The sequence below is a fragment of the Pyrgilauda ruficollis genome, unplaced genomic scaffold (genome assembly GCF_017590135.1).
Source record: "Pyrgilauda ruficollis isolate IOZ18807 unplaced genomic scaffold, ASM1759013v1 scaffold23, whole genome shotgun sequence".
In the NCBI taxonomy this organism is placed as follows: domain Eukaryota; kingdom Metazoa; phylum Chordata; class Aves; order Passeriformes; family Passeridae; genus Pyrgilauda; species Pyrgilauda ruficollis.
The window spans coordinates 5,302,884-5,330,060 of NW_024522539.1; the positions used below are offsets into that span (position 1 = coordinate 5,302,884).

Here is a 27,177-nt window from a genome sequence, read left to right on the forward strand (position 1 = left end):
AGGAAGGAAATGCAAAACATGCTTTAACCTGGAACAATCCCTGTAAGCCTCTTCCCTTTCACACTGCACCCATGAGGCTCTGGCTGCTTGGGCCCAGTTACATCGTGGAAGAGCCCTTTGGGGTCAGTGCTTGGCAGAAGGGCTGTGTCAAACTGCATATCTTCCCACCAGAGACTGTTTCTTGGATACCCATTTCCTGTCCCAGCTTCCAGTCCCTCCTCTTCTCCCTCCAGGCCTCCACATGGGTTTCTCAGCCTCTTGTCCATCAGTGTCTGTGCAAAATAAAATTGTCATTTCAAGTGTTTGCTGTGGGTCCGTGTGCTTACACTGGGACAGGACATTCCATGGCTGCCTTGTAGGAAGTGAAGGGTTGCAGCAGCACCAGAAGGGATGGTGCTCAGCCCTCTCCTGACATAGCCTGAGCAATGCAGCAGCACAAACGATGTCCATTTTAGTCCTTCTCCTCACTTCCTTTAAATTTGCTCCTTAAAAAGTCCATTCATATTACACTGTAAAGGAAGGAGGAACCTATAGTTAAACACTTCATTAGGGGATGTGTGCAGAGTGCTCTGCAGATGGGATGGCACCAGAGTGTGCCGTGCATTTGCCATTTAAATATAGCTGTATACACACCCCCGGCCTCCTGAATGGCTGAAACCCTCCTCCTAGCAGGTGATCACAAGCCTTTCTATAATTGAAATGAACTTAATCCTGACAAAAACGTAGCAGCAGCTGCTGTGAAAGCTGTGGCTGCTCTCCAAGTATTTCTTACATTCCCCATATCTGTATATTAAAGCGAGACTGATTGCTGTGCTGCACAATCCTGCCACAGAGTGTCTCTTACAAGGGAGCTGCTGTGGTTTAGATTTAAGGGCTTTGTTGTCTTTTTCATAAGAATGCTTTTTCTCTTGTGTGATGATTGCCACACGAGGATCTGAGCTGCTCAGGTATTAATTACTTAAGGCCTGCAACAACACACTAAAGTTAAAGGTAAATACAGATACTGCCTCTCCTTCTCCTGTACACACTATAGAGATACACATGGGTGTTGCCTGAGCGGTGGGATGAAGAAGCAGAGCTGATTTTGGAGGTAAAGTGAGCTGCCAGCCCAGAGGATGTGTGCAGGATGCTGAGGAGACAGCAGCCAGCTGGAACATATGAGAAATTACTGTAGCTGCCCTCCTAATTTAACCTTCATGCCACAAATCTCTCCCTGAATCCCAGTGTGCTGTGGAGGGGTGGGACAAGGAGCAGCCCTTTCTGTAATCCCCGATTTCTCGCCGTTGTTGATTTTTCACTGTCTGCCTTGGCCCCTTTGAGTCCTTCCTCCTCTCCTGTCCCTGGATCTCCCTGGGCTTTGCTGAGTGGGACCTGGCATTCAAGCAGCACAAGCAAAGAGCAACCATCCAGCAACTTCGTGACCTCAAAGCCGAGCAAACCCAGCAGCAAAAACCCAGGGAAAGCGTGGCTCAGCGAGCATGAGACGGACAGTGCTGAGCAGCACCGAGCCCCTGCTCCCTCCAAGCCACGGCAGCAGCGAGGGGGTCACAGCCCGTGATAAATCCTCTGAGCAGGAGGACAACCACCAGAGCCAAGGTGCCTCACCCCAAAAGCCTTGCCTGGGAGCGATTTGTCCGTGGATTCCAGGGCTGGCCGGTCCCTGCAGAGCTGGACTCGGGCTTCCCATCTGCTGTGCTATCGCTGCTTTATGGCTTCGACTCCCAGCACGGAAAACATTAACTCAATCTTCTTCAAACTGTTCTTTAGCCCCGAGCTAGCCCAGGCACACGCTCCCGTTGGCAATGTGACATCCCAGGCTGTTTGAAGGGCAGGACAGAAGATGGTGCTGCCGAGCCAACATATTTTAACAAGAAAACTTCCTGGAGCTGCTGGGTTTTTTGACAGCTCCTGTTCCAAAATAATCTTTGTTTAAACTAAAGAGTTGTCAAGGAGATAAGTTTAAGCAGCACACGAGCTACAGAGAAACATCCCACAGCAAGATCAGGAGCAGATGTGGTGAAATATTGATGGACCAGGATCCCTAATTACATCTCCTACTGAGGAGCTGGCTTGAAATCTGGAGCCTTCCTGCTTTGTATGCGGCACTGTTGGGATAAAGCGATGGGATCCCTTGCAGAGCTACATGGGCAATTGGGCTGGGATGTCTGTGCCTAATGAACAGGCGTCAGCCTTGTGGGAGCTAATGAAATGTTCAGTACAAATGTGTCACCTCCAGGTACCGTCTGTGCCTCGCTCCTGGAGTTTAATCCTCTTCCCCACCGCTCTTCCCCGTGCTCCCTGTTTACTGAATCTTCTCCGTGTAAAACAACAGGGGCAGCCGAAACAGCAAAAAGCACCTTTGATCATCGAACTGGGAGAAATGGTGTGAAGCTCTTAGGCTTTGCATTTATTTATTTATTTATTTTATTAAGACTTATGTTACCCAAAAAAGGCAAATAATTTCCATCCACAGTGCTGGCTGCTTATTTTTAATAGGGAAACTTTAGCTCAAACCGAGAACAGGTATAGGAAACTGGTTTATGTTTCACATCCAGGGTACCCACATGCTTCACAGTTCACCTGCCTGGAATTTCAGTGGTTTGGTGAAAAGAAACATCCTAAATTCAGATGCCTTTTCTAAAACCAATTTACTTGGTGGCTGTAAATAAAATGTCTGTAAAAGAAGGGGCTGTCTCACAGTATTTAATTTCTAACTCACATGGCACCTGTAAATGCAGCTGACACAGGGTGCTGAGCATCGAATGCACAGCGGGACCATGTTCTGCTTTGTCCCTTCTAGCAACCCCACCAATGCTTGGTGAAGTGTGTGTGGCTGACAGGGCTGAAATCAGAACTCATGCTGCCCCTCAGCACATCTCAATGCTGACAAATGAGGCCTGTGCTGTTAATTCCTCTAGGAAAGGTGCCATACCCAGGCACACCCATGGCAGCACAGATGGTGATGGCCATTATGGTCAGAAGCCTTCACTTCTGGCCTTAACACCAGTTTTCTGGGTGAGCTCAGTGGAGCCACTGTGTCTTCTTGTTTTCACTTCACTGGCTCTAGAGCGAGAATAATATTTACCAATTTTACAGGTCACGCTGGAAAGATTAATTAGCTAATGCTCACTGAGTAGTTTGAAGACACAAAGCAAGAAATGCATTCTATAAAATAAATAAGAGCAGTGAAATCCTCATGCATCTTTCTTCAATAAATGCTTATACCATTCTCCTACATCTTCTATCAATCCAAACTCTGGCACTCTCAATATAGGATGATCTGGAATTGCCTCAGTTTCCCCATTGAGTCTCCAGAACAGCATTAACTGGGACAATCACAAGCTTTTACTTATTATTTTGTCCCAGCATTCCTGAACAGGATGGGAATGAGTGTATGAAGATCAAACACAGAGACACCAGGCTCAGGGACTGGCCCTTGAGCCTATAATCCAAAATCACTTAACAGGAGCCTACATTTGTTAAACGAGACCATCAGTCTTCAGCTATTCCTAGAAAAGCTGAAAGAAGAGGAAAAGGCAGCGAATCTTTCAAAACATGACAGCTTTAGAGGCCATCTTTTCCTGAAGCTCCTGTATTTCTCTCAGCATTTTCTGTGCAGCCGGTCATTATGAATTACTAATTACCAGAGCAGGCCAGGTGGGTCTGTTGCTGACCTGCTGTGTAAGCTGGGCAAAAAAATGGGTCTGTCCCCTCTGCATTGACTCCGTGTAAAATATGTGCTCTGAAGAGGCTTGAAGCTTAATATAGGTCTTGTTAAGTGTTCATAAAAGATAGTGAAACCCTTAGATTAAGAGGTACACCAGAGGAGAATGATAGGGTTATAAAACCTATTTCTACACATAACTCATATTTATATAGGGTCTTTCAGTCTAACAGATCCCAAAGTTTTTTTTCAGCATAACACCCTGATATACTGTGTTCACTTCACCTACCAGTTCAAGGCGACCTCCTCTGAAGTGAAATGTGGCAGCTGTTTAAAAGCCCTGAGCAGTAGTAAGTTTAATAATAGGAAGGCATTTATATGGTCTTACAAACTTCAAAGAGTTAATTCTCTTTCCCTTCAGGAGGCAGACAAGGTTTATTATTCCCATTTCACAAAGGCAATATAACAAGAGTGGACAAGAGTGGAGGAAATCTGCACTCCCACAGATTTATAAAGCAAAATTCTGTGCATGAGCCTGAAGTGCTTTTAATCCCACATAGAGAAAACATATCAACATGTCTTATTAAAAAAAGAAATCCTTTTCTAAAAATAATGATGTGGAGAGAGCTCTGATCTGGATTCTAACACCTGCCACTTCTGGTGAAAGAAAACCCTCCTCAAGCACGTGTTGACATAGAAACATCATGGTCCACAAATGCTTCTGTGCCATGAAACAAATTGGGCGCTCAAAATGCACTGCCAGGAATCAGACAATCAGTTTTAAGAGGTCCCAAGAGTTACTAAAACCCTCTTGACATACAGCAGGAGAGAAAGCTGCAGCAGCCCCAATCCCAGAGGCAGCCTGGCATTGTTCTTCCACCACATGTGGCTCCTCAGTTCTCCCCAGCTGGCCCGCATCACACGGCAGTGGTGCTTCCAACGAGCAGGAAAATTTCCTTCTGTTATCCCCAGAGGTTCTGCAAGATGGTCCTGACCTTGGGAAAAGAAAGTCACAAAATTGTATACGTTTAACCACTTACTCATGGGGAACTGGAGTCCCATCCCCAGGTGATATCACTGTTCTCAAATCGTTTCTTGAGTGCAGTCCTGATGCAGGATGAAGTAGGAGCTTAAAAGGAACACCTGATCCCTGGGCCCCACCTTTTCACTTGGTAGCACAGAAGTCCCCAGCTTTCATTCCTCCTATTGTTTCCCAGCAAGGATTTGCCCTATTGCAACTTCCACTCTTATTTGCAGGCCAAAGTGAGAAACATCCTCTTTTAGACCACTTTGATCCCTCAAAATCTGCTTGTCTCTCCCAGACTGCATAGCCTTTGTCACACAGTCTCTGCAGCCTCCCTGCAGCCCTGGGCAGCTTTCGGGTTGGGCTGCAAAGCTGCTTTCAGCTGTGCTGCCCAAGCTCCTAACAAATGGATCTGGAAAATCTTCCATCCAAAAAGCCAATCCCCTTGGTGCCTTGAGTCAGTCCTACAGGGTGAGCGATGCTCGGGGCTGGTGCAGGGTGAGCTGTGGTCTCTGTGTCTGGCAGGATCTAGGACAGGGAACTGGGAGAGATGAACTGACCCATGCTGAGCATCATCAATCCTCCAGCAAAGTGATTTCCATCACGGGAGCACATTTGCTACACGAATCACATCCCATTCATCACTGCTACTGTCTGGATGTAGCTCTGCCAGCCAGGGCTTGGCCTCTCTCTCCAAAAAGCCCCTGATGTGCTGTACAGCAGCTTCACTGTGCAGGACCTGGGTCAGTGCTCCTGCCTGACTTACTGCCCCCTTCCTCACTTCTCAGGAGCTGTGGGAGCTGCTCCCTTTCACCCCTCTGGCTTCACAGTCCCTGGATCAACCTCAGCCTCCACAGTCCCACTGCAGCCTCTGCTGTGGAAAGGTGGCCAGGGAAGGAAGGGAGGATAGTCAGGGGAAAAAGGATAACTTTAGCACTGTTGGCATCATGCTGCAGGCAGGTACTGTGCCCTCCATCCACTCCCTGGAGCCGTGCAGCTGAGGAAGCTGGTCTGAGAGCAACATGTTCAAAAAGCTGCTGCAGGGCCCTGCCAAACCACCTGGCCTGAATTCACAGCCTGAGGCTGACACTCCTTTAGGCACACGAATGAAGATGTAGAGCTCTGGTGCTCAGACAAAAAGTGTGGGCCTTTCTGACACTGTGAAACTCAAACCTAAGAGCAAAATCATTCCTTACTGCTGTGGCACTGAGCCCACAGCACGGACCTCTCACCTTCATTACCATGCAAGTCAAACGTGTCACCAATGTAGATGATGGCCCAGGAGAGGAATCTCCTTGGCAGATTTGATGCCTTGTGAGACAATGTAGATGTCGTGGAGGAGATCCTGTGACTTTGCTTCCTTGGCAACCTCAGTGCCAGGAGCCTGAACATGCCACTGGCTCTGTATGGCATCCAGCTTCGTTCATCCAGTGCTCCAGCCCTGGAGAGGAAGCTGCCCAACTCTGCTGGTGGCCTTGGTGGTGACAGCAGCTCTGCATGGGTCTGTGCTCTCCCTGTTCCATGTGCTCTGTGATGTCCCAGCTCCGCAGGCAGAGCTGGTTTTGCTCTCAGCCCTGAGGAATTAGGGTTATGAAATGTGTTCTGCCGGCTCTGGCTGACGACATCAGTTGATTTCTCAGGCTGACAGGGAGATTTGCAAGCTTAAGATGGCTTACAGGTCCTTATTTACAGCTCACAGGATGAAGCCCAGACCTAGACACCCGTATATTTGTGCTCAGAGGTTGAGCAAGTAAAGGAAATGTTTAAATATCTCTCCCTCCTCATGATTCCCTGCCTGTGGGATAGACTGTCCATCACAGGTACGAGTGTGAGGATGGAGCTCCTGTCTCTCCTTCACCGATGGCTCTGAGGAATCCCTGAATCCACATCATAGTGGGCGAGTCCCTGTCCTTCCCATGGAGAAAGGCATGGCACAGCCCTAGCTGGCTGAAATGAAGGGACAGAGGGAAGCCTCTGTGATTGTGGTCACAATTTATGGGATGAGACAGCGGAGCACAGGCACAGGATGCTCACAGTCTGCAACTGAGTTAAGTCAGCAGACTGCCCCCACCTGAGAAGTAGGATTTTTCCATTAAATAAAACCTGCAGCTCTTTCTTTCTCTTTCTCCCCTTCCCTCTTTAAATCTGAAAGAATCCCATTTAATCTGTAGGGAGCTTTTCCTGAACAAAAATCCCCACTAGGCTTGACCTTCACCTTTGCAAATGGAAATATGATGTAGTGAGAATTGAGAGCTGAGAGTCAACTGGCATCTTTGCTTTTGCTGCTGAAATAGAGCAGGTCGTTTCACATTTCTATTATGAGCCTCAGATAATGGGGAAGAAAATTAGGTAATTCCATTTTTTGGATTAGTTGGTTTTCTTGTCATCTGGGAGATGAGATCTGCTGTATGTGGAGAATGACTGGAGGCACAGGATGAACAGAACAGCTGGTCACAGATATTGTTTGGGATTCTATTTCTGCATGACCTGCTCCAAAGATATCAAAAGAGATTGTGGCTGTCTCCCCTGACAGCTACACCTGTATTCCAATGCTGACTTCAAAGCAGTTGCTCTGCTTTTGCCCACATTCGAACAAATTGAGAATCTGGACCATTGTTTAAAGATAGTCTTGAAACTTACCTCACCTTTGAAATGCTTGAAAATGAGTTATGCATGGACACATGAAAATTAAAGTACATCAGGGAACCCACAGGCAATATCAAGATGTGCAGGACAGGGAGCCTTGCCAGAGCTGACAGGTATTTGTTTGTGGGGAGAATTAGAAGCTCTAGTTCAAAGTCTGCAAATTGCTCCATGAAAGCAGGGCCTCCTCATCACAGAGACTGAACGCTCCACAGAGGCACATGTGAAAAGAAGAGTTTGTAGAATCAAGAGCAGTGTTAATAAAAAAAAAAAAGAAAAAAAACCCCAAAGATCACTACATGAAACATCAACAAGCACAGCAAGAAACAACACGATACAGGCAATCTTTAATCTGAGAAAAAAAAGACACAAACCCAATATCTAGAAAGCAGAGACTGATTAAATTTAACAACAAGTATTTTAAAACAAAACAAACAAACAAAAGCAATATGTGTGATTAATGAAGCAAAGTGTTTGATTTTTCATCTCATGGGGTCTTCAACTCTGGACATTCTGGAAGAGATGCTTTAGTGGTACCTCAGCAAGCTCACTCAAGGATTGAAAGGAACAGATTTGATGTTCTCATGCTTCTTTCTGATCTTAAAAATCAGTGAGCCTTTTTGGATTTGGTAAAGCACTTGATAACACATCACAAAACATAGCTCTTTGGATGATCTGAATACAATAATCCGTGGGCCAAATCACAGCTGAGTGGCTGCAAAGAACAATACTAAACAGAGAGTGATTCTGTTACAGAATTATGTTTATTAGAGCTTCATAGAGATCAGGTCCTTGGTCTTTACTGACATTTTTATTGATGACTCTAAGGAAGGATTAAACAAAAGGATGACAGGCATTCATGCAGTGACATGAAGTTGGAAGGGATCAAAAACACCAGGGTAAGCTGAAAGATAATGCAAAGGAAGCTGGATAGACTAGACACTTGGGGCAAAAGTATCTCAGTGCAGTGAATCTGAGACCTGGGCAGACTGAAAGTTTCATCTCTGCAGATGCCTATAAGCTTTAAAGGTGATGCTAATTAGGATCATGCCATGCAGTGTGTGGGGAGATTCTCCATGTGAAGCCCTAGAGATGTGATACAGCGAGCCAGAAGGAAAACAGAGAGTTCTTTAGCATTTCTGGCAGGCAGGTCATTTAATAAACATGTCTACCAAGAATCTTCTCTAATAAAACTCGAAGTATAATTTCCTTTCACCGAGCTGGTGTCATGTCTGCAAACTGCACACGGCTTTGTCTCCTCCATGCATTAATTTCCATCCAAATGCCCAGGCAGAGCCTCTATTAGCCACCTCTGTTGACAAGAGTGGATTATTCAGGGAAGCGTAACTAACTCTCTCTTATTTCCTTGAAATCTACACTCTGCTCCTCTGATGGCAGATGAAAATTACAAATGAAAAAGTCTACTGTGTTTCCTTTGGTTTAGGTGTTTGGAGTTGGATTTAATGAGGGATTCTAGAGATTCCAAACAAGGTTTAGGCCTTGGAACCTGCCATGGTTTGCAGGCAGTCTTGAGTTCCCTTAAAGCATCTCCCAGCACCTCTTGCTTGGAAGAGCAGGGAGCTAGGACAGGGAGAGGACTCCTGGGGACACTCTCAGCTGCAAATGAATCATTGATCTGTAAGCCCTGGGGAAACGGGGCAAATTTAGCCAGATGGAGCAGCTCTTCTGTGCAAGTGTCCCTGCCACACTGTGGCATCCTTCCCTTCAGGACACTGCCAGCAGCCAGGGAAGGACATTCTGGAGGAGAGGCAGGACGGAGCAGCGCAGCCAGGGTGCTGAGACAAGAGAATCCAATGCCAGATTGTTTTAGATGGCTCCAGAGCACCCAGTGCTAAAGCATTTAGAGTAGGTGGGAGCAGAGGAATGGTGATTGCCTGTAGGTTCACACCACCCTGTCTAGCATTAGCTAAAGCCATCTTGCCTGTGGAAAGGCTGACTGCATGATTTCACTGTTCTGTGACCTACAGGCCTATCCCTCCTTGCCTCTGACTAAAGCTGGTACGAATCCATGTGCAGAGCATCCTGTGCCATCACTCCATTCTCCCCTGGCTGGCACTGCTGCCCAGTGTGCCTTTATCTCTCTGTGAAATAAAGGTCATTTTGGTGTTCTGCAGGTAGTGAAGGCTTTGAAGAGAGGCTTTGAAGTGTACTCTAGAAGTAGACATTATTACTCACTGCCCAGGGATTTGGAGAATGTTTAGTCTGATTAAAAAGGCTTTGCATTCTGCTGGCAGGAAGCATGACATAAAGTGGAAAATTTTTCTGAGCTGAATTCAAATGAGTTGATTTTTCTATCAGCTCTTTTCCTAGAGAATGGGTATGCTGTTCCCTGCACTGGATGAGGCTTCATGCTCTAGCAAGGTTCACTCTACCAGTAAGGATTGGAATTTTGGACTGAAGTTTTCAGGGGTTTGATTTGAAATGAAGTTTATGGTACACTGGAAGACAGTAAGTACATCTGGCTCAGGAGAAGGGCTCAGAGGGTTTGTGGTGCTCAGGATTTAGAGGCATGGCAGATTTGGCAGGGCAGGAGTTGGAGTAGGGACTAAATTAGCAAATCTTCCTAGCTAGAACCCCAGTGCATCCTTAGGGAGGACTGTATGTTATGTTTGGCTCCAAACAGTGCTATCAGACTCCAACTTCATAAACACCACATTCTTTCACAGGTGTTTGGGTTGAGGAAAGAAAATTGGGAAAACCAGGATAGGCTTATGGACTAGACATCTTTCATCTGAACTGCAGTTAAACCTATTAGCATCCCACAGGTGAGGAAGGGTTTGTGGCACTCAGCTGGTAACAGCACTGACAGCAGATGTTTAGTGCCAGGCAAATTCTTCACAGCCAACATCATTTGAAGTGCTGCTTCCAAAAATCATCAGCTGTATTTGGGGTGATGCTGAAAATATTTTAAATGGTTTTTCAGGAAGCAAAAACAAGGGATGGGTAGAAATTGCAGCTCACAAAGGCTGCTTTAAGTGACAATTTGTGTGGTAGGAAGCGACATTTATTTAGTTGGTTTGAAGGGAAACAAATATATTTTACACCCACTCCTCTTGTGTCAAAATTTAGTTGAAATAAACAGGTTTGCTGCTGAAGAACTATCAAGACATTTTCCCTTTCTGCTTTGTTTTTTATAGGGAGTAGAAAGTAGGTGTGAGGTTTTTTCACAGTGATGAGATACCTGAATCTTCTGAGCAGCTCTATTCCTATCCCAGGTGTCTTTCTGATATTTTAATTAAATAGATTATAACAAACAACAGTGAATTTTTGGCAATTTAAGAAATAATTCTTCCTTTCCTGATTGCTTATCTTTTATTTTTGGCTCTAGTAAGGTCATAATCCTACTATTTCTTCACTCATCCATAGAGACCCTCCAGCCACACAAAGATAAGGCTTCATGATGCTAAAGTAAAACCAGAAAAATCCTTCTCTGGAAATCACAACAGAAACAGCTAAACAAAAACCCCACTAACAAACCACAGGGTTCAGCGCTTTTAGAAAGCAACAAACTGCAGTGAGAGCTCACAGATTTCCTGCTGTCAGCACACCTTTTGGTCAGCACACCTTTCTCCTGATATCCATCTTGCCACAGGACAGTCTCAGGTCTGGTTCCCACCAGGGATTTGGAAGCCTGGCTGCAGATGTTAACAGATGTTTTCCTACTTTCCCCAGAGAGCGGGTGCCACTTGCACATCCATAATCCTCTAGGAGCTGATCCCTGTAACAAGATGACACAAGGATTTAATCTCACAGCTTCCAGGGGAGCTGCTTCACACAGAGAATTATTCCAGGCAACTCAAGATCACTGTCATTCCAGGGAGAAGGCTGGTGCTGGGATGACACTTACAGGCAGTGCTCAGTTAAACCAGGATTACAGTCTGCTGCTGCTGAAAGGGGGATGTATTGGAGAGCCAGCGTGCCTCACCCCTGCTCCCTGCTCTGCTGGGTGTTGGCATTCCTAGGACCTGCAAAGAGATGTCTGGCCAGGTGTGACTCCCAACAACTCCCTCTTCTGTAGCCCTTTGGGGCGGTTCATGATTTACAGAAGAGCACTCAGGAGCAGCAGCTCCAAATGACAGCACGATGTGGGACAGGGAGAGTGATCACTGCAGAGGCACTGCCAGGGTGAGGTGCTCCTCGTGGGATGGACACAGGAGTGACAGGGCACCTCTGTGCCCTCCAGCCCTTCTGGAGCCCGGCAGCTCGCTCCAGAGGGATGGATGTCGGCTGGTGAGGGCTGCACAGACATCCCGAGCTGCTCTCACAGAGCAAAGAGCACCATGTGTTAGAGCAGTGTCCTGCAAGGGCTCAGGAGGATTCCCTGCTTCTTCTGCCAGTGCAGCCTTCTGAGATGTGGGTAAGTAGGTTCTGATGGATGAGAAGCACTATCACAGCACAGATATTTCCCCTTTGAGCCGGTCTGACTGATTTTCCTGCAATGACAAAATAAGTGCCATGGCTGACAATGGTTCAGCTGCACTGGGAGGTAGTGTAGAGGTTAAATCCAATTCTGTTTATTCCATATCCTGGTCACTTGCAATTCTGGATGGAGTCCTGCTACTTGGCAATCACTTTAACATCATCAATGAACCTCTAAAACCATCTGAGGCTACAAGATTAGACACTACCACCCTGACAAGTTTATTTCATGCAGCTGAAAGGAAGAAAACCAGTCTAAGGACATAATTTGCAAGTTATCTTAAAAAAAAAAAAAAAAAAAAAAAAAGAAAAAGAAAAAAAAAAGAAAGAAAAAAAGAAGGCTTGAATTATTTGTCAGTTTCCTTCAGGTTGCACTTCAGCAGGCCAGCCAGGACAGACAGCATGAATAGGCACTGAAGCAGTGGGAGGCAAAGTCATAATCGGCTTTTGTGTTCTTTGATTATTGTTATCCAAACTAAACAAAGATTTGTGGTTTACTGCTGTCCTTCCTTTCCCTGTTTTCTTTAGATTAACTGCTGCACTGCAACATTGTGTGTATTAGCAATATTGTAGAACCTGCTCAAGAGATAATCTCTGCACCCCAGCTTAATGACTGCAGCAACCTCATTTAAAAGGAATCTGCTGCTTATCACAGACTTAAATTACAAGCCTTTTGCAGCAGTAACACTGGCTTTTAATGCTTGCAAAAAGCCATAAATGTTTTAGAGGGTTATAGAAATAACAGGCTAATGTAATGTGCTAACTAGGAATGTGCAAAGACTTGTCCAAGTATATCTGAAGCTCCTGCTTGCTCTACACCACTGGTCTTCACTTAGCAATAGGACACATTTGCAGCCTTGGGACCACTCGTGATAGATGAGGCATTGCAGCTTTACTGCACTGCTGGTTGAGGTTATCTAGAAATAGTCACTGGAAGAATGATTAAATCTTGCAATTACCCTGTGCTCTCTTGTCTGACATCCAAGCTCAAACATCCTCTGATGGAGAGGTGATTGCTCCTTGAATTTATATCTCTGCTAGTAGCCTGGCTTTTTGGTTTTGAGATGTCAGAGGTGGGCTCATGGAGCACAGATGTCTTACCAGCTCCATTTTATTTCCTTCCTTACTGGACCCTGGTCTTTTCCAGAAGGTGTATTACTTCTGCAGCAAATCCTTGGGAATGTAGTTTGCCTCATTTTGTACACATTTCATTTCTCTCACAGCAACACTTATTTCTTCCTGCAAATCCAGCCTGCCTAAATCTGACGACTGAGCCAGCTTCCACTCCTTTGCTTATTTCTCCTCTGCACAATTTCTTGCAAATTTCCCCCTATTCTGAGAGCTAAAAATACATCTGGGTGCTGCCTGGAGGTCATCTGAGAGCACAAAGAAAGGGGCAGCCCGAGCTTCGTATGCATTGCTAAGCAGTGCATGAAGAGCCTTCCCCACAAACAGGGCTGCTCCTCTATCAGGCATCCATAAATACAAAAATCTGCCATTCCCAGAAGCAATTGCATACAGAAACACTTCTATTTAGCCAGCACAGACTCTTCTACAGAAAGTGCAATTGCTGCTGAGAGCTCCAACTTGTAATGACACCGAACAGGTGTAAATGGGAAGAAAACTCAGCAGGGAGAAAAGCCACACCAACTCCCACCCCTGCAACCTGCAGAGCCTTCTCCTCCAGGAGTGTGTTTGTGTCAGGAATGAAACACAAGCTCCATCGGAGGGGAAACCAAATACTTTCTGCATTTTTTACTGTCTGAACTTCCTCTCGATTTCTCAAAGCCGTGTTCTTCTACCAAAGCTCTCGGGAGCGCTGGCTTTCACAGCCACCACTGCCAAGGGGGAGATGAAACCAAGATCCTTCCTTGTTAACCATGTGGGACTCTTTGTCCTACATACATGGAAAACATTACTTACTAGGTAAAATCTAAGCCCCACAAACTAGTTCAGATCCCCAAAAGATGACTGTTCAGATAAAATGTTTATTATAGAAGGGCTGGTAAAGTCCCCTTGCTCTCATTTATTACTGCTGTGTTCAGAACAAACCACATGATGTCATTGAAGAACAGAGTTGCGAAATCCCACATTCCAGACCAGGACCCAGGAATGATTCCCAAATTAGGCAAATGACATGGGAAATATCAGTAAAGATCTGAGGAGAAAAAAAAAATAAACCTACAAAAAAAAGCGCCAAACCAAAACAAGAAATCCTGAAGCCACTTGAAACAAATTATGCTCTCCAAACTGTTGTGTTAATGGCTCTTCACCTCCGATATATTCACTCAAACTGTGGGAGGTGGTTCTTGTTTTGGAAGTCCTTTACACATCTTCCCTCCTCCTATGGGGAAGCACTGCTCTGCCAGGATGAATGCCAGAGGGATCTGCCAGAGGGCGGGCAGCAGCTGGCAAACAGAACAGGCAGGGCCAGCAACAGGGTCAGTGTTTACAAATGATAACTCATGTGAGCAGCGCTCACACCAGTGTTTGGGAAATAGCCTGCACCACCAATCTGACCTCCAGCCCAGATGGAATTTTTACTGATTTATTTATTTTATTTTTTTCTGAACAGAAATAAACCAAGGCCCCATGTTGGAAACTGGGAAACTGCACAAAAGTCAGCAATGAAATAAACTCGGAACAATGCCCAATTCAGACGGTCTAGGGGGCCTTCTGCACAGTGTCCATGTCAAAATTTCCTCATCCCAAAGAATTTCCTGCAAAACACACAGGATGCTTTTATTACCAAGTGGGTGGCATTTGATAGAGCATCCCAATTGGCCAGGGAGGCCAATGAACCAGGCATTATTCCACTGCCACCTCTCTGGAGGGACACTGCCCGCAGGAATACACCTCTCTCATCTCCTGCAAGGCTTAGTCACACATATAATATCGATCATACCCTGCCCTGCCAGCCGTGAAGTGCAGAGATTAATAGGACAGAAATCAGCTCTTTCATCTTTCCCCTTTGTTTCACATCATTTCAGTGCCAACCTGCCCTTCTCCCCACATACAACTATTTAGCAGCGATGAAGCTCTTGCTAATACTGAACACTGAAAGCAAAAGTTGTTTTTTTGGCAGTATTGTGGCACAGGCACTTTGCTCCCTCATTTACTCCTTGCCTCGAACACTGTGTGCAGTTTTGGGTGCTACAACATAAGAAGGATATAAAGCCATTAGAGAGTGTTCAAAGGAGGGTTATGAAGATGGTGGAGGATCTAGAGAAGGGTGGCTGGTCACTGGAACAGGGCGGTGGTCACAGCACCGAGCCTGACAGAATACCAGCAGCATTTGGACAATGCTCTCGGGCACCGGGTGGGATTTTGGGGGCTGTCCTCTGCAGGGCCAGGAGTTGGGTAATCCTTGTGATTCCCTTCCAGCCCAGGTAGTTCTATGATTCCTATAATTCTATGATTTATGCTCCCTGACTGGCTTGGCTGATGGCACCACTCATGCTCAGTGCCCCAGGATGGTTTGCAGAACCATGGCTGAGATTTTCTCACATCTTACATTTTTAAAGATGTGAAAGATCTGTAAATACATTACCCTGGAAGCAGAGCCCTGGTGATCAGCAAAAAGGCAAAAAGACATAAATCTGATGTAGGAATTGTTGATGTAGCAGCTGAGCCATGCTGACCCAGCAGCTCAGGAGGTCTGTGCCCTGTTTGGTGGCAGCATGAACCCTGTGATTGTTTTGCAGCTGGGCTGATGTTGTGTGTTGTAATTAAAAGTGGCCACAGAATCAGAGAATTTTGAGAAGGCAACCCACTATGATCATCGAAGTCCAACTCCTGGTTCTGCACAGGAGATGCCAACTGTTCCACCCTGTGCCTGAGACTGTTGTCCAAGTGCTGCTTGAGCTCTGTCAGGCTCGGTGCTGTGATCACTGCCCGGAGAAGCCTGTTCCCCCACCCTCTGGGTGAAGAACCTTTTCCCAATATCCATCCCAAGCCTCCCCGACCCAGGTCCAGGTTCCCTCGGGTGAGCAGAGATCGGAGCTGTCCCTCCCGAGAAGCTGCAGCTCTGCCCTCACTCTCCTCTGCTCCAGGCTGAACAACCAAGTGCCCCTCCAGACCCTTCCCCACCATCGCATTCCCCTGGATCCTCTCTAATAAGAACTGTTCGTGCTGAGCGAGGGAGCAGCGCCGGCCCCGGCAGCAGCGGGGCCCGAGGCAGCGGCGAGGCCGCGGGAGGCTCCGGGAGCGGAGGCTGCGAACGGCAGCCGCCCGCCCGCCGCGCCGGGCCCCGGCAACCACAGCGGGGCCCGGCTGAGCCCCGTGCCCGCGATGCTCCGCGACCTCTCCGCGCTCAAAGCCGCCGTCATCGGGGCCTGTGCGCTCACGGCCGCGCTCATCGCCTGCCTCCTGCTCCGCGTCTTCAGGTGGGCACCGCCCGCGATCGGGGGCACCCGCCGAGGGGCCGGAGGGGGGAAGGCCCTCCTGTTTTATTTTTTAATTATTTATAAATATTATACGTATCTTACAGATAATGATATATTATATAACTTGCTAGTGATGTGTTCAAAGCCCGAGTAAAGCAAGGCGTGTGTGGCTGGCCCCTGGGGAGCGTGCGGGGCCGCCGGCCTGGCAAGCTCTCGCCTTCCTCCGCTCCTGCAGGAAATCAGGGCAGGAGCTGGGCTCCAAGTGAGGTTTTCCAGCGGGGGTACACCCGCTGCGTGGGGCCACGGCGGGCCCTGGCGTGGGCACGGAGCGAAACGAGTGAGACTCGGCTGGAACATGTGGGAATACGCGGGGCTGTTGGCGGAGGTGGTGGTGGGCCACTGGCGTGGGTGCCCGAGGAGCCGTGGGGTGCCTCGCCATGGGAACGCACAAAGCCGGAGCTCTCCCAGCCGGAGATGAGGCCCAGATGGCGAAGTGTCACGGCTCGGTGTCCGGCTGCTGGGCAGGGGCCGCCGGAAAGAGACGGGAACAGCTGGCGCCCGGCGGCGGCAGGAGGCGAAGCCATGGCTCAGGTGACAGGAGCAGTTAAACAGGTGGAGTTGGCAAATTCTTCCTTGTTCTGTCTTCAGGCAGCTCCTTTGTGCATGGCTGAAAGCCTGCTTCTCCTACTTTGAACTAATTCCGTGGAGGAAGGGCAGCGTTCACGATGGTAGTATTCCAGAGTGTGGTCTATAAACCAAAATGATCAGGGCTGATACTTTCTGAAGAAATTGACATTTCACTGTATTCTACTTAAGTGTGTGCAGCAGCTGGCAAAGGCAATGCAAATAAACGTGCTCATAAAGTGATGTGGTTTGGGAGAGCCCAATAAAATGTTGAAGAGGTGTTTGGTTTTTTAAAAAATCAGTATGTCTGCAGATGTACGGAGTTGTCACATACGAACAGCAGAATTGGTAGAGGTTATATGAGATAGAATTAGGAAGTTTATAACTAAGGCTTTTCATCCTGCACTAAGTTTCTACTCCTGGTTCTGTGTGATCTTGGAGAGTTTATTTTCTTTGCCACAGTTTCTTCTGAGTATAAAGCAGCATCTTGTGTCAAGGAGACCTGGCTGAATATTGGTAACCAAAGAAAGCAAACTGATAACTTTTAAAGGCCTTCCCTATACCATTATCAGCAAAAGCAGGTCCAAGTTAAAGTCACCTTGGGAAAGATGGATTTACTCTCCCATGCCAAAGTCGTCATTATACAGCTGATCAGAGTTAATGCAGCATTAAAGATATGTTAAACACCCTCTGAGATGTCGTGTGTATCTTTGGTAGAACCTGCTGGGGAAGTGGAAAATGCAGCTATTGGCTTCTGAGTATGTTTCTTTATCTGACAGAGCACTTGTTTGTAAACAGTTATCCCAGTTGCAAACGAGACAAGAATACCAACAGGTATGTTTGTACAGTGTCACACTTGTAGCTGACAACACAGATCAGTGGAGATTCTGTTGCAGGAGAGATAAGGGATTTACCCTCAATAAATGTAAAGCTTTTCTCGATCAGAATACAAGCTTTGTTCACACTTAGTCAAAAACATTGTGATTTTTTTTTCTGAAGAGTCATGGATTCCTAGTAAAGAGATTTTCCTGAAATCCAATCTTTGATTAAACTTTCACTGTGAAATTATTCTGTGTTGCTGGAAGTAAATTATCCTTTTATATGAGTTGTAGAGATGAAATAAACCAGTGATTGGCCAGATACTTGTCACAGGCATTGGATTAATATTTTATGCATTTTATTTTTTATATACATCTCATTTTTACATATTTTTCTATTGGTATTCCTTTTTTTTTTTTTTTTTTTTTTTTTTTTTTTTTTTTTTTTTTTTTTTTTTTTTTTTAGTAGGAATGGATATATTTCTCCTGCTTTCAGCTCAGTTCTTAAGGCTACACTCAGATTCCTCTTTATTGCTTTTGGAAATGTTATGCTCTGAATTCATCTGATGGTTGTGTGGTTCAGAATGTGGTATCACCCAAAGTTGTCTGAATTTCCTTTCTCTCTGTGGCTGCTGGGGTCTGTGAAGGCCAGCCCAGACTTTGCTATTTGTCTGCATGTGGCAAGGTCTAATTTGCTATAGTATTTATTTATTTATTCTTTTTTGCAAGCTCAGTCCTGGGTTTGCTTTCTTTCCTACACCCGTGGGCTCTGCATGCTCCCAACCCAAAACCATTTCCACAACAAACCAAATTCCATGTTATTCTCAAGCAAATAGTTGGGTAGTTTGCATTACGAAGAAACACAGTGTCTTGCCACAGACTGTGTGTGGCTAAACTCACTCTTTGATCTGTGTTTTGGATTTTTTGTTTTTACCTCCATGTTCTGCCCTGTTTCTCTCCCCTGGTGCAGCTCGGTTCTTTCCATTGCAGTGCAATTTTTGGGATCAGCTCACAGGAAACACAGTTTTTCAGATGTGGCCAGCTGTGCTGGTGGATGGTGTGCCTTCTAGGGAAATCTGATAAATTACTTTTGCTCCAGCTGAGAGCGACCCAAAGCTTTAGTTGCAGAGAACTCTGCTCTGTAAGTGTTTGCATCATGTCTTGACCTGCCCTTGAACAAACAGAATCCAGGCTGGAAAGGCTGCTGTATATCTATATTCTTACAGAAAAGCTACCTGCTTATTTTTCATCTTTTTGCTTTGTTAATTTTCTTCTTGTTCAGTTTTGATTTATTCTTTAAAAGCCACTTTAAGCTTAGTTTTCCAGTATTAGCAAAACTGGTATAAATGAGTTTGACGAGAGAGGTTCAAGCACATGATCATAAGATACAAGACCCTTTGTTCTATGAGCTGGACAGTTGCTCCAGGCCATCCAAGGCTTAACCCCAGAGAGTTTTACTGATTTAAAATTAATTGTATTATAACCAGTTACAGTACTCCAGCAAAGACAGGGCTGCATGTTCCGGCCAGCAACAGAAAAGAAAAACTGATTAAATTCTGTTAAGTGGAGAAGGAAAAAACCCCAAAATCAGCCAAATATCCAACCTCAAAACATATATATCTGTGACCCATGTTGAAAGCCACGGGCAGGCATCAGCATTGATCATGGAATCACGGAATCACAGTTGGGGTTGGAAGGGACCTCATAGATCACCTCATTTCAACTCCCCTGCATGGACAGGGACACTTTCCACTGTCCCAGGTTGTGCCAGGGCCTCACCACCACCCTCACTGTAAAGAATTTATTCCTAGTATCTGTTTTAAACCTGCTGTCTTTTAATTGGAAACCATTCCTCCTTGGCCTGTTGCTACATGTCCCGTCTCCAGAAAACACGTGAGGACTTGGCTTAGTGCTTCAGCTTTGTTGTATACAGCACCATCCAGAGAGCAGAGATACCCAGAGAGATCAACAAGAAGGGAATATTGCTGATCTAATTAATCAGCTAGTAGGAAACCTGTAGTTTCCTGAGGTTTTTAGTTCCATTTTTTTTTTTTAACTGCTAAGGGAGTCCATTAACAGGAAGTAAACTGGTCCTGATTCCATTCTGCATGTAACATTGCTGCAGTTCTAGGAGAGACTGGCTTAATCAGACTTCCAGTAAGCACTCTACTTAGAAGGGATAAGGCATTTTTTTTAGTTGTTTGGTTTTTTGGGTTGTTTTTTTTTTGTTTTTTTTTTTTTTTACTTTCCAGGGGATGTTTCCCTCCCTCTACATCTCTTAGCAGGAGGTAAAAAACGCAGAGACCTCTCTCTCTCTGGGTCAGGAAAAGAATCATCTTTGAATGTCAGGGTTGTGGACTAAAATAGATTAGAGGCGTAAATAATACAATGAAGCAGTGAGTTGATTCGAGCACTTACCCTACCACATGATGCCTCAGAAAGGAGGATGAAGTGCTGCATATGACTGGTGCTTGATCAAAATAGCCTCTGGTCAAAGTACAGCCACAAAGGCAGCGTTCTGCTCTCTGTGTGTCCTTCCCTGCTGCCTGGAGAGGGATGTGGGGTGGAGCAGGCAGACCCTGGTGTGGTGTGTGGTGCCTCAGCACTGGGTCTGCAGTGAAAGGTTCATATCTCTGCCCCCAGTTAGCCTGGGTTTTCTTTCCTTCTCATAATTCTGGGCAAGACCTGTAGCATTTCTTCCTAATTACAGGGGGTGGCTGAATCAGCAGAAGCAACAGGATTTTTTAAGGTGGAAGATGGTTTTCTGTGCTAAACTACTCAGAACCACTTCTACCCTGGGGAGTGCATTGTCACTGTGCACACTCTGACCACAGCTTCCAGCATGCTGCTTGTTTGCTTTTAAAAAACCCCCACAAAATGAATGTGGCTGGAAAGGAGATGCTCTGTTTGCCCATGAGGTCTAATGTGCCCTGATCCTGTCCAGGAGGTCTCAAAGTTCATGAAACATTTGTATTCTGTAGTTCCTGCCCTGTGCTGCTCTGCTGACTCTGCTGCCTGGTCCCACCTGCTGAATAAAGTGCTTTTCCTTTTTGTGCTGTCATTGCTGATGGTTACAGGGATCCCACTGAGGTTCCGGAGTTTTAATGTGAAACAGTTTCCTGACAGGCATGTAGGGAAACTCCCAAGGCTTTCCTGCAAAGTTAGCTCAAGTAATTCTTCTGTTATTTATGGAGCCTGGGGGAGTTATGCAAATGGGCAAACGTGAAAACGGACTGCTGGAAAGCAGATTAATGGCAAATTAGCTAGATAATCTGGGGTGGAATGGATTGAGAAAGGGGTGGGAGGGAAAGACCTTTTTGTCTTATCAATGGCAAACAACTGGTTGTAACAGCTTAGCCAAAAACCAGCAGCAAAATGAGCTTCCTCCCTATCCTAGATGAGTACCATCATTAAGTGAGGTTGTGGGGATTATTAGATCACTGTACAGTGAGTTCTGCTCCAGGTCCTCTTAAAAATGCAGCCCAAATAGACTAATTAATGGCTGGAGGCAAAAGGATTCTAGTTTCCCATTTCTAAAAATATCTGTTCTGCAGTAATTTCTTCAACCACTCCATTATTAACAGTTTTAAGATGAGCTCTGTGGAACAAGTTACATTTTCTAATGGAGGGAATGAGGGAGGAGGGGTCTTAGTAAAGTGGGCCTGATACTTGGGTAGGATCTTAAATGGAACCCATGGAAACCTCCTGTAGCCTGTATGTGAGTGCAAAGTGGTAAGTGAGGCTGTGCTTGGTTAGTTCTGACGGGTTAGTCTTGGTCTATGTTTAGGCTTCCCAGCATGAGTCAATATTTCATGTAAAAACAATGTTGTACTTGCAAGAGGAGACCTCCCTCCATCACTTTGCTACTAGTTCTTAGCAGGCAAGCAGAGTAACTGAGAAGTGGTTTCAAAAGGATTTTCAAGTGTTTGGGTTAAGAGTCCTACTGTACTGGATATAAAATTGCTTGTTTCAACAACAGCAGTAAAAGAACAAACCACCCCGTGCTCTGCGTGACACAGCAGCACAGATAGCTCTAAAGATTAGACCAGGAGGTGACTTTCTCCTCACTCCTGATGCAACCTCAGCCTTTAGAACAGGGAAGAGATGCAAACTGCTTCATCCCAAGGGCTGGGACCTGTTTGTTCAGCCTTGGACTACTGCCCAAAAGCAGTGCTTGGCAAAGATACTGAGATTTCCACATCAGAGCTGGTCACTGATTTAAGTTTCCTTAACTTTAAGCTTAGAAGGGATCCCTGTGGCGGAGATGCACACTCAGGGCTGGAGTCCAGTGTCTCTGCAGTGCTCATACCCCAGTTCCTGTTGCTTTGTAACTGTTTTAAAGACTTCTTGAGGCAAAAGCTGTGCTTTTGGATCCAGCACACCTCGCATGATGTGCCAGGGCAAGGCTTCTTGGTGGTAAAAGTGCACTTGGGATGTGCTCAGAGCACTAGCTGTGATTACAAAAAATCTGCTGGGCTGCTTGCTTGTGCCTGCACCAGCTCCCTTGTCATGCTTGGCAGGTAGCAGTTTTGTTTGCTAAAAGGTGTAGGGGAAAGTTCTGCATTTTGTTAACCAAAATCATCCACTTTTCTGCCCGAAGGCTGGCCGAGTACACATCAACACGTTCTTGAATGTATAATCACAAAAATGCATTCATGCATGAGCAGTGTGACCTTCCTAGTATGTATGAAAACAGTAGGTGAAGTAAAAAAAAAAAAGAACCCACACAATTCAAGCTAGAGGCAGAGAATAAGTTGAAAAGCCACACACAAAGTGTTTATTAATTGAAAGTGTTAGAAAATAGATCTGTCAAAACCGTGGGATGTGCAGGTGTGTGAGCATCTCCATTTACAGAGGAAGGTAAGGCTGGCATCTGTGGGAGGAGAGGTGGTAGGTACAGTTAGCTTTGAACAGTGGTTGATTATTTTTCATAGCACCTGCACAGATGGAGCCTGAAACTGCTTCAGGTGAGAGTCAAGGTTGTTGCTGTGAGTCCTGAGCTTGGCCTGACTGTAAGGAAAGCGACCAGGCAATTTTGTACCCAGACAGCATCACCTCCTTGCTCCTAATCCTGCCTAGAACATTCCTATGGCTCAGCAGGGCTTAACCTGTGCTTTCTCATCTGAACATGTTCACTAAACCAGTGGCTGCTTCAGCTGATTAAGCCCTTGTCTCACTTATTGAGTGTGGCAGCAGGAGCACGTGGTGGTTGCGGTGTTCGTGTGCCGTCCCTGGGTGCCAGAGCATCTCTGGTTTGTCAGCAGTGGAAAGACTGTCATTGATCTGGATTGCAGCTGACGAGGAACTGCTCCACACACAGGCACCAAGAGTGGCCTTGGGAAGGCAGCAGGAGGGAACAGAGGCTGGTTCTGCAGTGTTCCTGTTAGGGAGTCTGAATCCAACAGAGTCAGAGCTGGTGGGAGCAGCTTCAGCCTCTCCAAGGAATGCATGTAACCCCTCCAAGGAATGTATAAAGGCAGTCTTTCCCACCTCTGTGTTTCAGGTCTGGCAAGAGGATTAAGAAGACCAGGAAGTACGACATCATCACCACCCCGGCCGAGCGGGTAGAAATGGCTCCTCTGAATGAAGAAGACGACGAGGACGAAGACTCAACAGTGTTTGATGTGAAATACAGGTACTGCTGCCATCCGTCCAGTTAGACTTGCTCACTGAGTTCTTGTTAGTGAAAACAGCTCTTTTATTTCTCTGCTGGGCTAACTTGGCAGGGATGAGGCAGTCGCAGTCTCCCTCTTTACCCAAGCATTATCCCTTTCCTTTACACTCCTTGGCCTATTCCCAGCACACACGGCTCTGTCCTCCCCTGCTCCTGCAATAGCCCTGTCACTACCCCAGGCTGTCTGCACTCCTGTTTCCCCTGCAGAGCAGCACAACGGGATACACGTGTCCCAAAGAGCTGACAGCGTTTGACAGACTGAACTTCCCCTCTCGGGCAGCTGCTGGCAGTTCCTGTGTGCTCACACTGGATGGAGGGCTGTGGATCAAGGGTTGTGGATCCAGGGCTTCTTTCCCAGGCTGTGAGCCTGGGAGGAAAATCAGAATGAATCTCCACAGGATTTGTACCAGAGTGCTCCTGAGTTGGTCTGTGACAGAGAGGACTGTGGGCCCTCACTGATGCTGTTAGCAGTTACCCCTTAGCAACAAACTTTCCTTAAATATGTTTGTCTTTTTGAGATGGAAGTGGTGTGACAACCCCAAACTTCTGCTGCCTATTCTGGGCCTGAAGATTTATGGCAACAGCTCAGCACATAAAGATACTGCTTGTTGATTTATGGCATCAGGGTATCTGCATCTTTTATTTTTGTTTGCATCAAGCCATCCGCACTATTCAAGTTGTGTTCTCATCCAAATAAGGCCTACTCTAAAATCTGTCCTACTTTGGCTGAAATAAGCTCTCCTAATTATAAAAATGCAGATCTTGACAACTTCTAACTGGAGATTTTACAGACTTCACTCACATTGCCCATCTCCTAACTTTGGAAAAGGGGGAACACCACATCTGCTCTGAGCACATGTGTGCCAACATCTGAACCACACACCACCATATGCTCCACTGGTTGTTTCCCAAATCACTGCATTAGCTCTCCATAAAAATCAGGAAATAGCTGAGAGCCATGAAACAATGAAGGGTGTGAGTCAAGCCTTTGTGTGTAAACAATTAGTTCTTATTTAGAAGACTCCTATCAGTACTTACCTGACTTGCTGTTCCCTGTAACTGCCCTCTGTTTGCTCTGATAATTTCAGCTTGTGCAGTTTGTACTTTAGGATCGAGCTTTGTTAAACCCAGAGTGCAGAGATCTGAGTTGCCATGACTATTTAAACAGCCACCATGTCCCACCCTTTTCCTTTTAACTCCATACTTTCTCTGTGAACTTTTGGAAAATGGGATCTGAGGGTTTTATCCCCAAATAGTGAGAACAGAATAATCTCAATCATGGCAGTGCTTCAGGACAAGATGTTTAAAAGTGAAATAGTGGATGAACAAAGAGAGCTTGCTGGAGACCATTTGTCTCTTGAGAGCTGTGTTTGTGTTATCTGATGTTGCTTCCCTGGAGCAGGAACTCTGCCACTGTCACTGAAGGTATCAGCTCATCCTGGGTCCCTGTTCTTGGCCAACCAGTTCTCTTTTCAGCTGTGGGATTTCCTCCTTTCTGCCACAGTGCAACAGCTATTAAACTGGATGTTTTCTGCAGTCCTTGCTGTTTCAGGTATTCTTTTGTTTAGCTTAAACAGAGCTACTCATTTTGGAGGGGAAGATCATCTTACAGACAGCCCCTTAGCAGTGCTGATTTTGGGAAAGCTTTGAGGATACATTTGCTGTGGAAGGTGTCAAGCTCTCTGGTTCCTTTGTGCAGCTTGGAGAGTATATCCCAAACAGTTTACAAATCCTGTCACCAGTAAAGAGACTCCTTTGCAAATTGGAGTTGCTGAGTTTGACCATTGACAATCCCATTGAACTAGTCAAGACTTTTTTCATAGGTGCTTGTGTTCAGATAGAAAGAGAAGGATAGAGCTGCAAAAAGGGCAGCTCAGACTTGCCCACAGGGAGTCAGGGAACAAACTTCCAACAGGTCTTCTCTGGTGTATCTGCCTCAGTCCTCCCCTGCCCCCCAAGCTGGTATTCATGGTGTGGGAGGCTCTGAGCTGGTTTATATGAGATGCCCTCCCATTGCTGAAAGATCTGTGCTGGCACTTGCATCTGTATTTGGGGGAGTAATTGAGATTCTGTGCTCTCTCCCCATGTAATGCAAACAGCTCTCTAATTAAAAGGCAGTTGGTGTGGAGCAGCAACAGGGGAGAAGCGACATTTACCTCTCCAATTGGTTCTCGTGCAGTTAATTTTCTTTCCTTTAATGCTCTGTCCTTGTGCAGATTTGTTTCCAGTCTTACATGAAGCATCAAAGAACAGCAGACAGTGTAAATTGGGCTGTTGGATGAAGGTCGTTGCTATTTTTTTCTATTTTTTTTTTCAGAAGGCTTTAAAGTTTTAGGCTCCCAGTAGTTCCCCCCCCCCCCCGCCCCAGCTTCCTTTGGGCAGTGGAGCAACAAGAAATAACCACCTTTCTCCAGTAAGGCAGACTAATAAGACCACTTCAAAATGTTACCCAAACACAGTCCTTTCTTTGGATGCAAAAACCACCCACTACAGCCTCTGTCAAATGTGTGCTGGATCAGATCCCCTCTTTGCAACCTCATCCCAGCAGCAGGGAAGCAGCTCTGTCAATGGCCTTTAATCCTGCAGGCACAATTTCTGTGTGAAAAGAGGTGGAAAGTAAGAAAAAAGATTGTCACAGAGTAAAAGTGCCAGATCACTTGGACATTGATACCTCCTTAAAAAGTTTCATGGAAACCACTGTTTTAATATGTGTGTTTTTGTATGTATTTGCTCTGCTGTTGAGGGAGGCATTTAGATAAATAGTTCAGGAATTGTTCTTAAATTACTAAAAAGCTACACAAAGAAAACAAATGGAAAGAGTGTTTGTTTCTTGATCACCAGTTCAGTCTGTGCTGAAGGACGAAAAGCATTCTTGTCCCATTGATTCCTGGACTATATGAACTACATTGGTCATAATTTCCCAGATGTCAGATGGTTTTTCAGGTTTTATGATGGGATTTGCTGCACATCTTCAAAAATGAGTTAGTGGAAAGCTAGATCCCACTCTCCATATGTGCTTTTTCTCATCCTAGAAATAGATTTTGATTTGAAGATTTCCCTCTCCTCTTTGCTCCTTTAGCTCTTTCTTTCAGGAGGGCAGGGGGAATTTGCTCGGGTTCTGTGATCTCTGTGATGGAGCTAAGCCATCGATTCATCAGGCATTTGGCACTCAGGGATACTTGAGCAGAGAGCAGTGAAGTAAAGTAGGTTACAGGCAAACATCCCCAACAAACTGGTGTCCATCCCCCACCACAGAGCACTCTGCTTATTTTGTGTTATAAGAGAAAAGAGATTAAAACAGCTGCAAAAAGAACTAGTTTCTGAAAAGGTAAATAAAATTGTTAGCTTGTTAAGCTTATTAACTCTAGCGAGGCTCATTGGGGGATTTCTTGTCAGCTTCAATAGGAAACTGAAAACAGGTTCTGAATAAATTCCGCGGCGCCTTGCACATGAAAGGCTTTGAAAGCACTTCAGTAATCTGGGATATCAGCAGTGACTCCTCTCCCTGCTGACTTGCAGCTGTTGGAGGCAGCGAGTTCTGCTCTTGCTTTGCTTGCTGGGCGCAGCTGGGGGAATTTCACAACTGTCCAGGGCCATATGTGCCATGTGACAGCCCAGAGCTGGGGAAAGAACTTGGAATTTAAATGCCAGTCCTGGTGTCAGGCTCCTAAATAAATACAGATAGAAAGTTTTTCTTGGGGCAGATTGAAGCCTCTGTCCTTTCTGTCAGCTGAGTAGAATTCCTCAGTTTGTTTTCCCTGTGGATTGTCATTTTTCCTCTAACAGCAGCAGCAGCAGCACCGGCAGAACGCAGAAGTGGTTTAGGAATGCATCTTCCAAAGTGCTCTTGAAAGGAGAAAGATTTATGTGTAAGGAGCAGTGGCAGGCTGAGGGAAGAGGACAGG

At 45.9% G+C, this 27,177-nt stretch overlaps 1 protein-coding gene across 1 annotated transcript in view; it reads left to right on the forward strand.

The window, feature by feature from the left end:
* Window positions 1–1,478: 1,478 nt before the first annotated feature.
* The window catches only part of FAM174B (family with sequence similarity 174 member B), a 30,709-nt gene continuing 5,010 nt past the window's right edge, over window positions 1,479–27,177 (forward strand). The window contains exons 1-3 of the mRNA XM_041468911.1: window positions 1,479–1,596; window positions 15,892–16,156; window positions 23,102–23,233. Coding sequence (XP_041324845.1) covers window positions 1,479–1,596; window positions 15,892–16,156; window positions 23,102–23,233 — 515 coding nt within the window. The remainder of the gene's footprint in view (window positions 1,597–15,891; window positions 16,157–23,101; window positions 23,234–27,177) is intronic.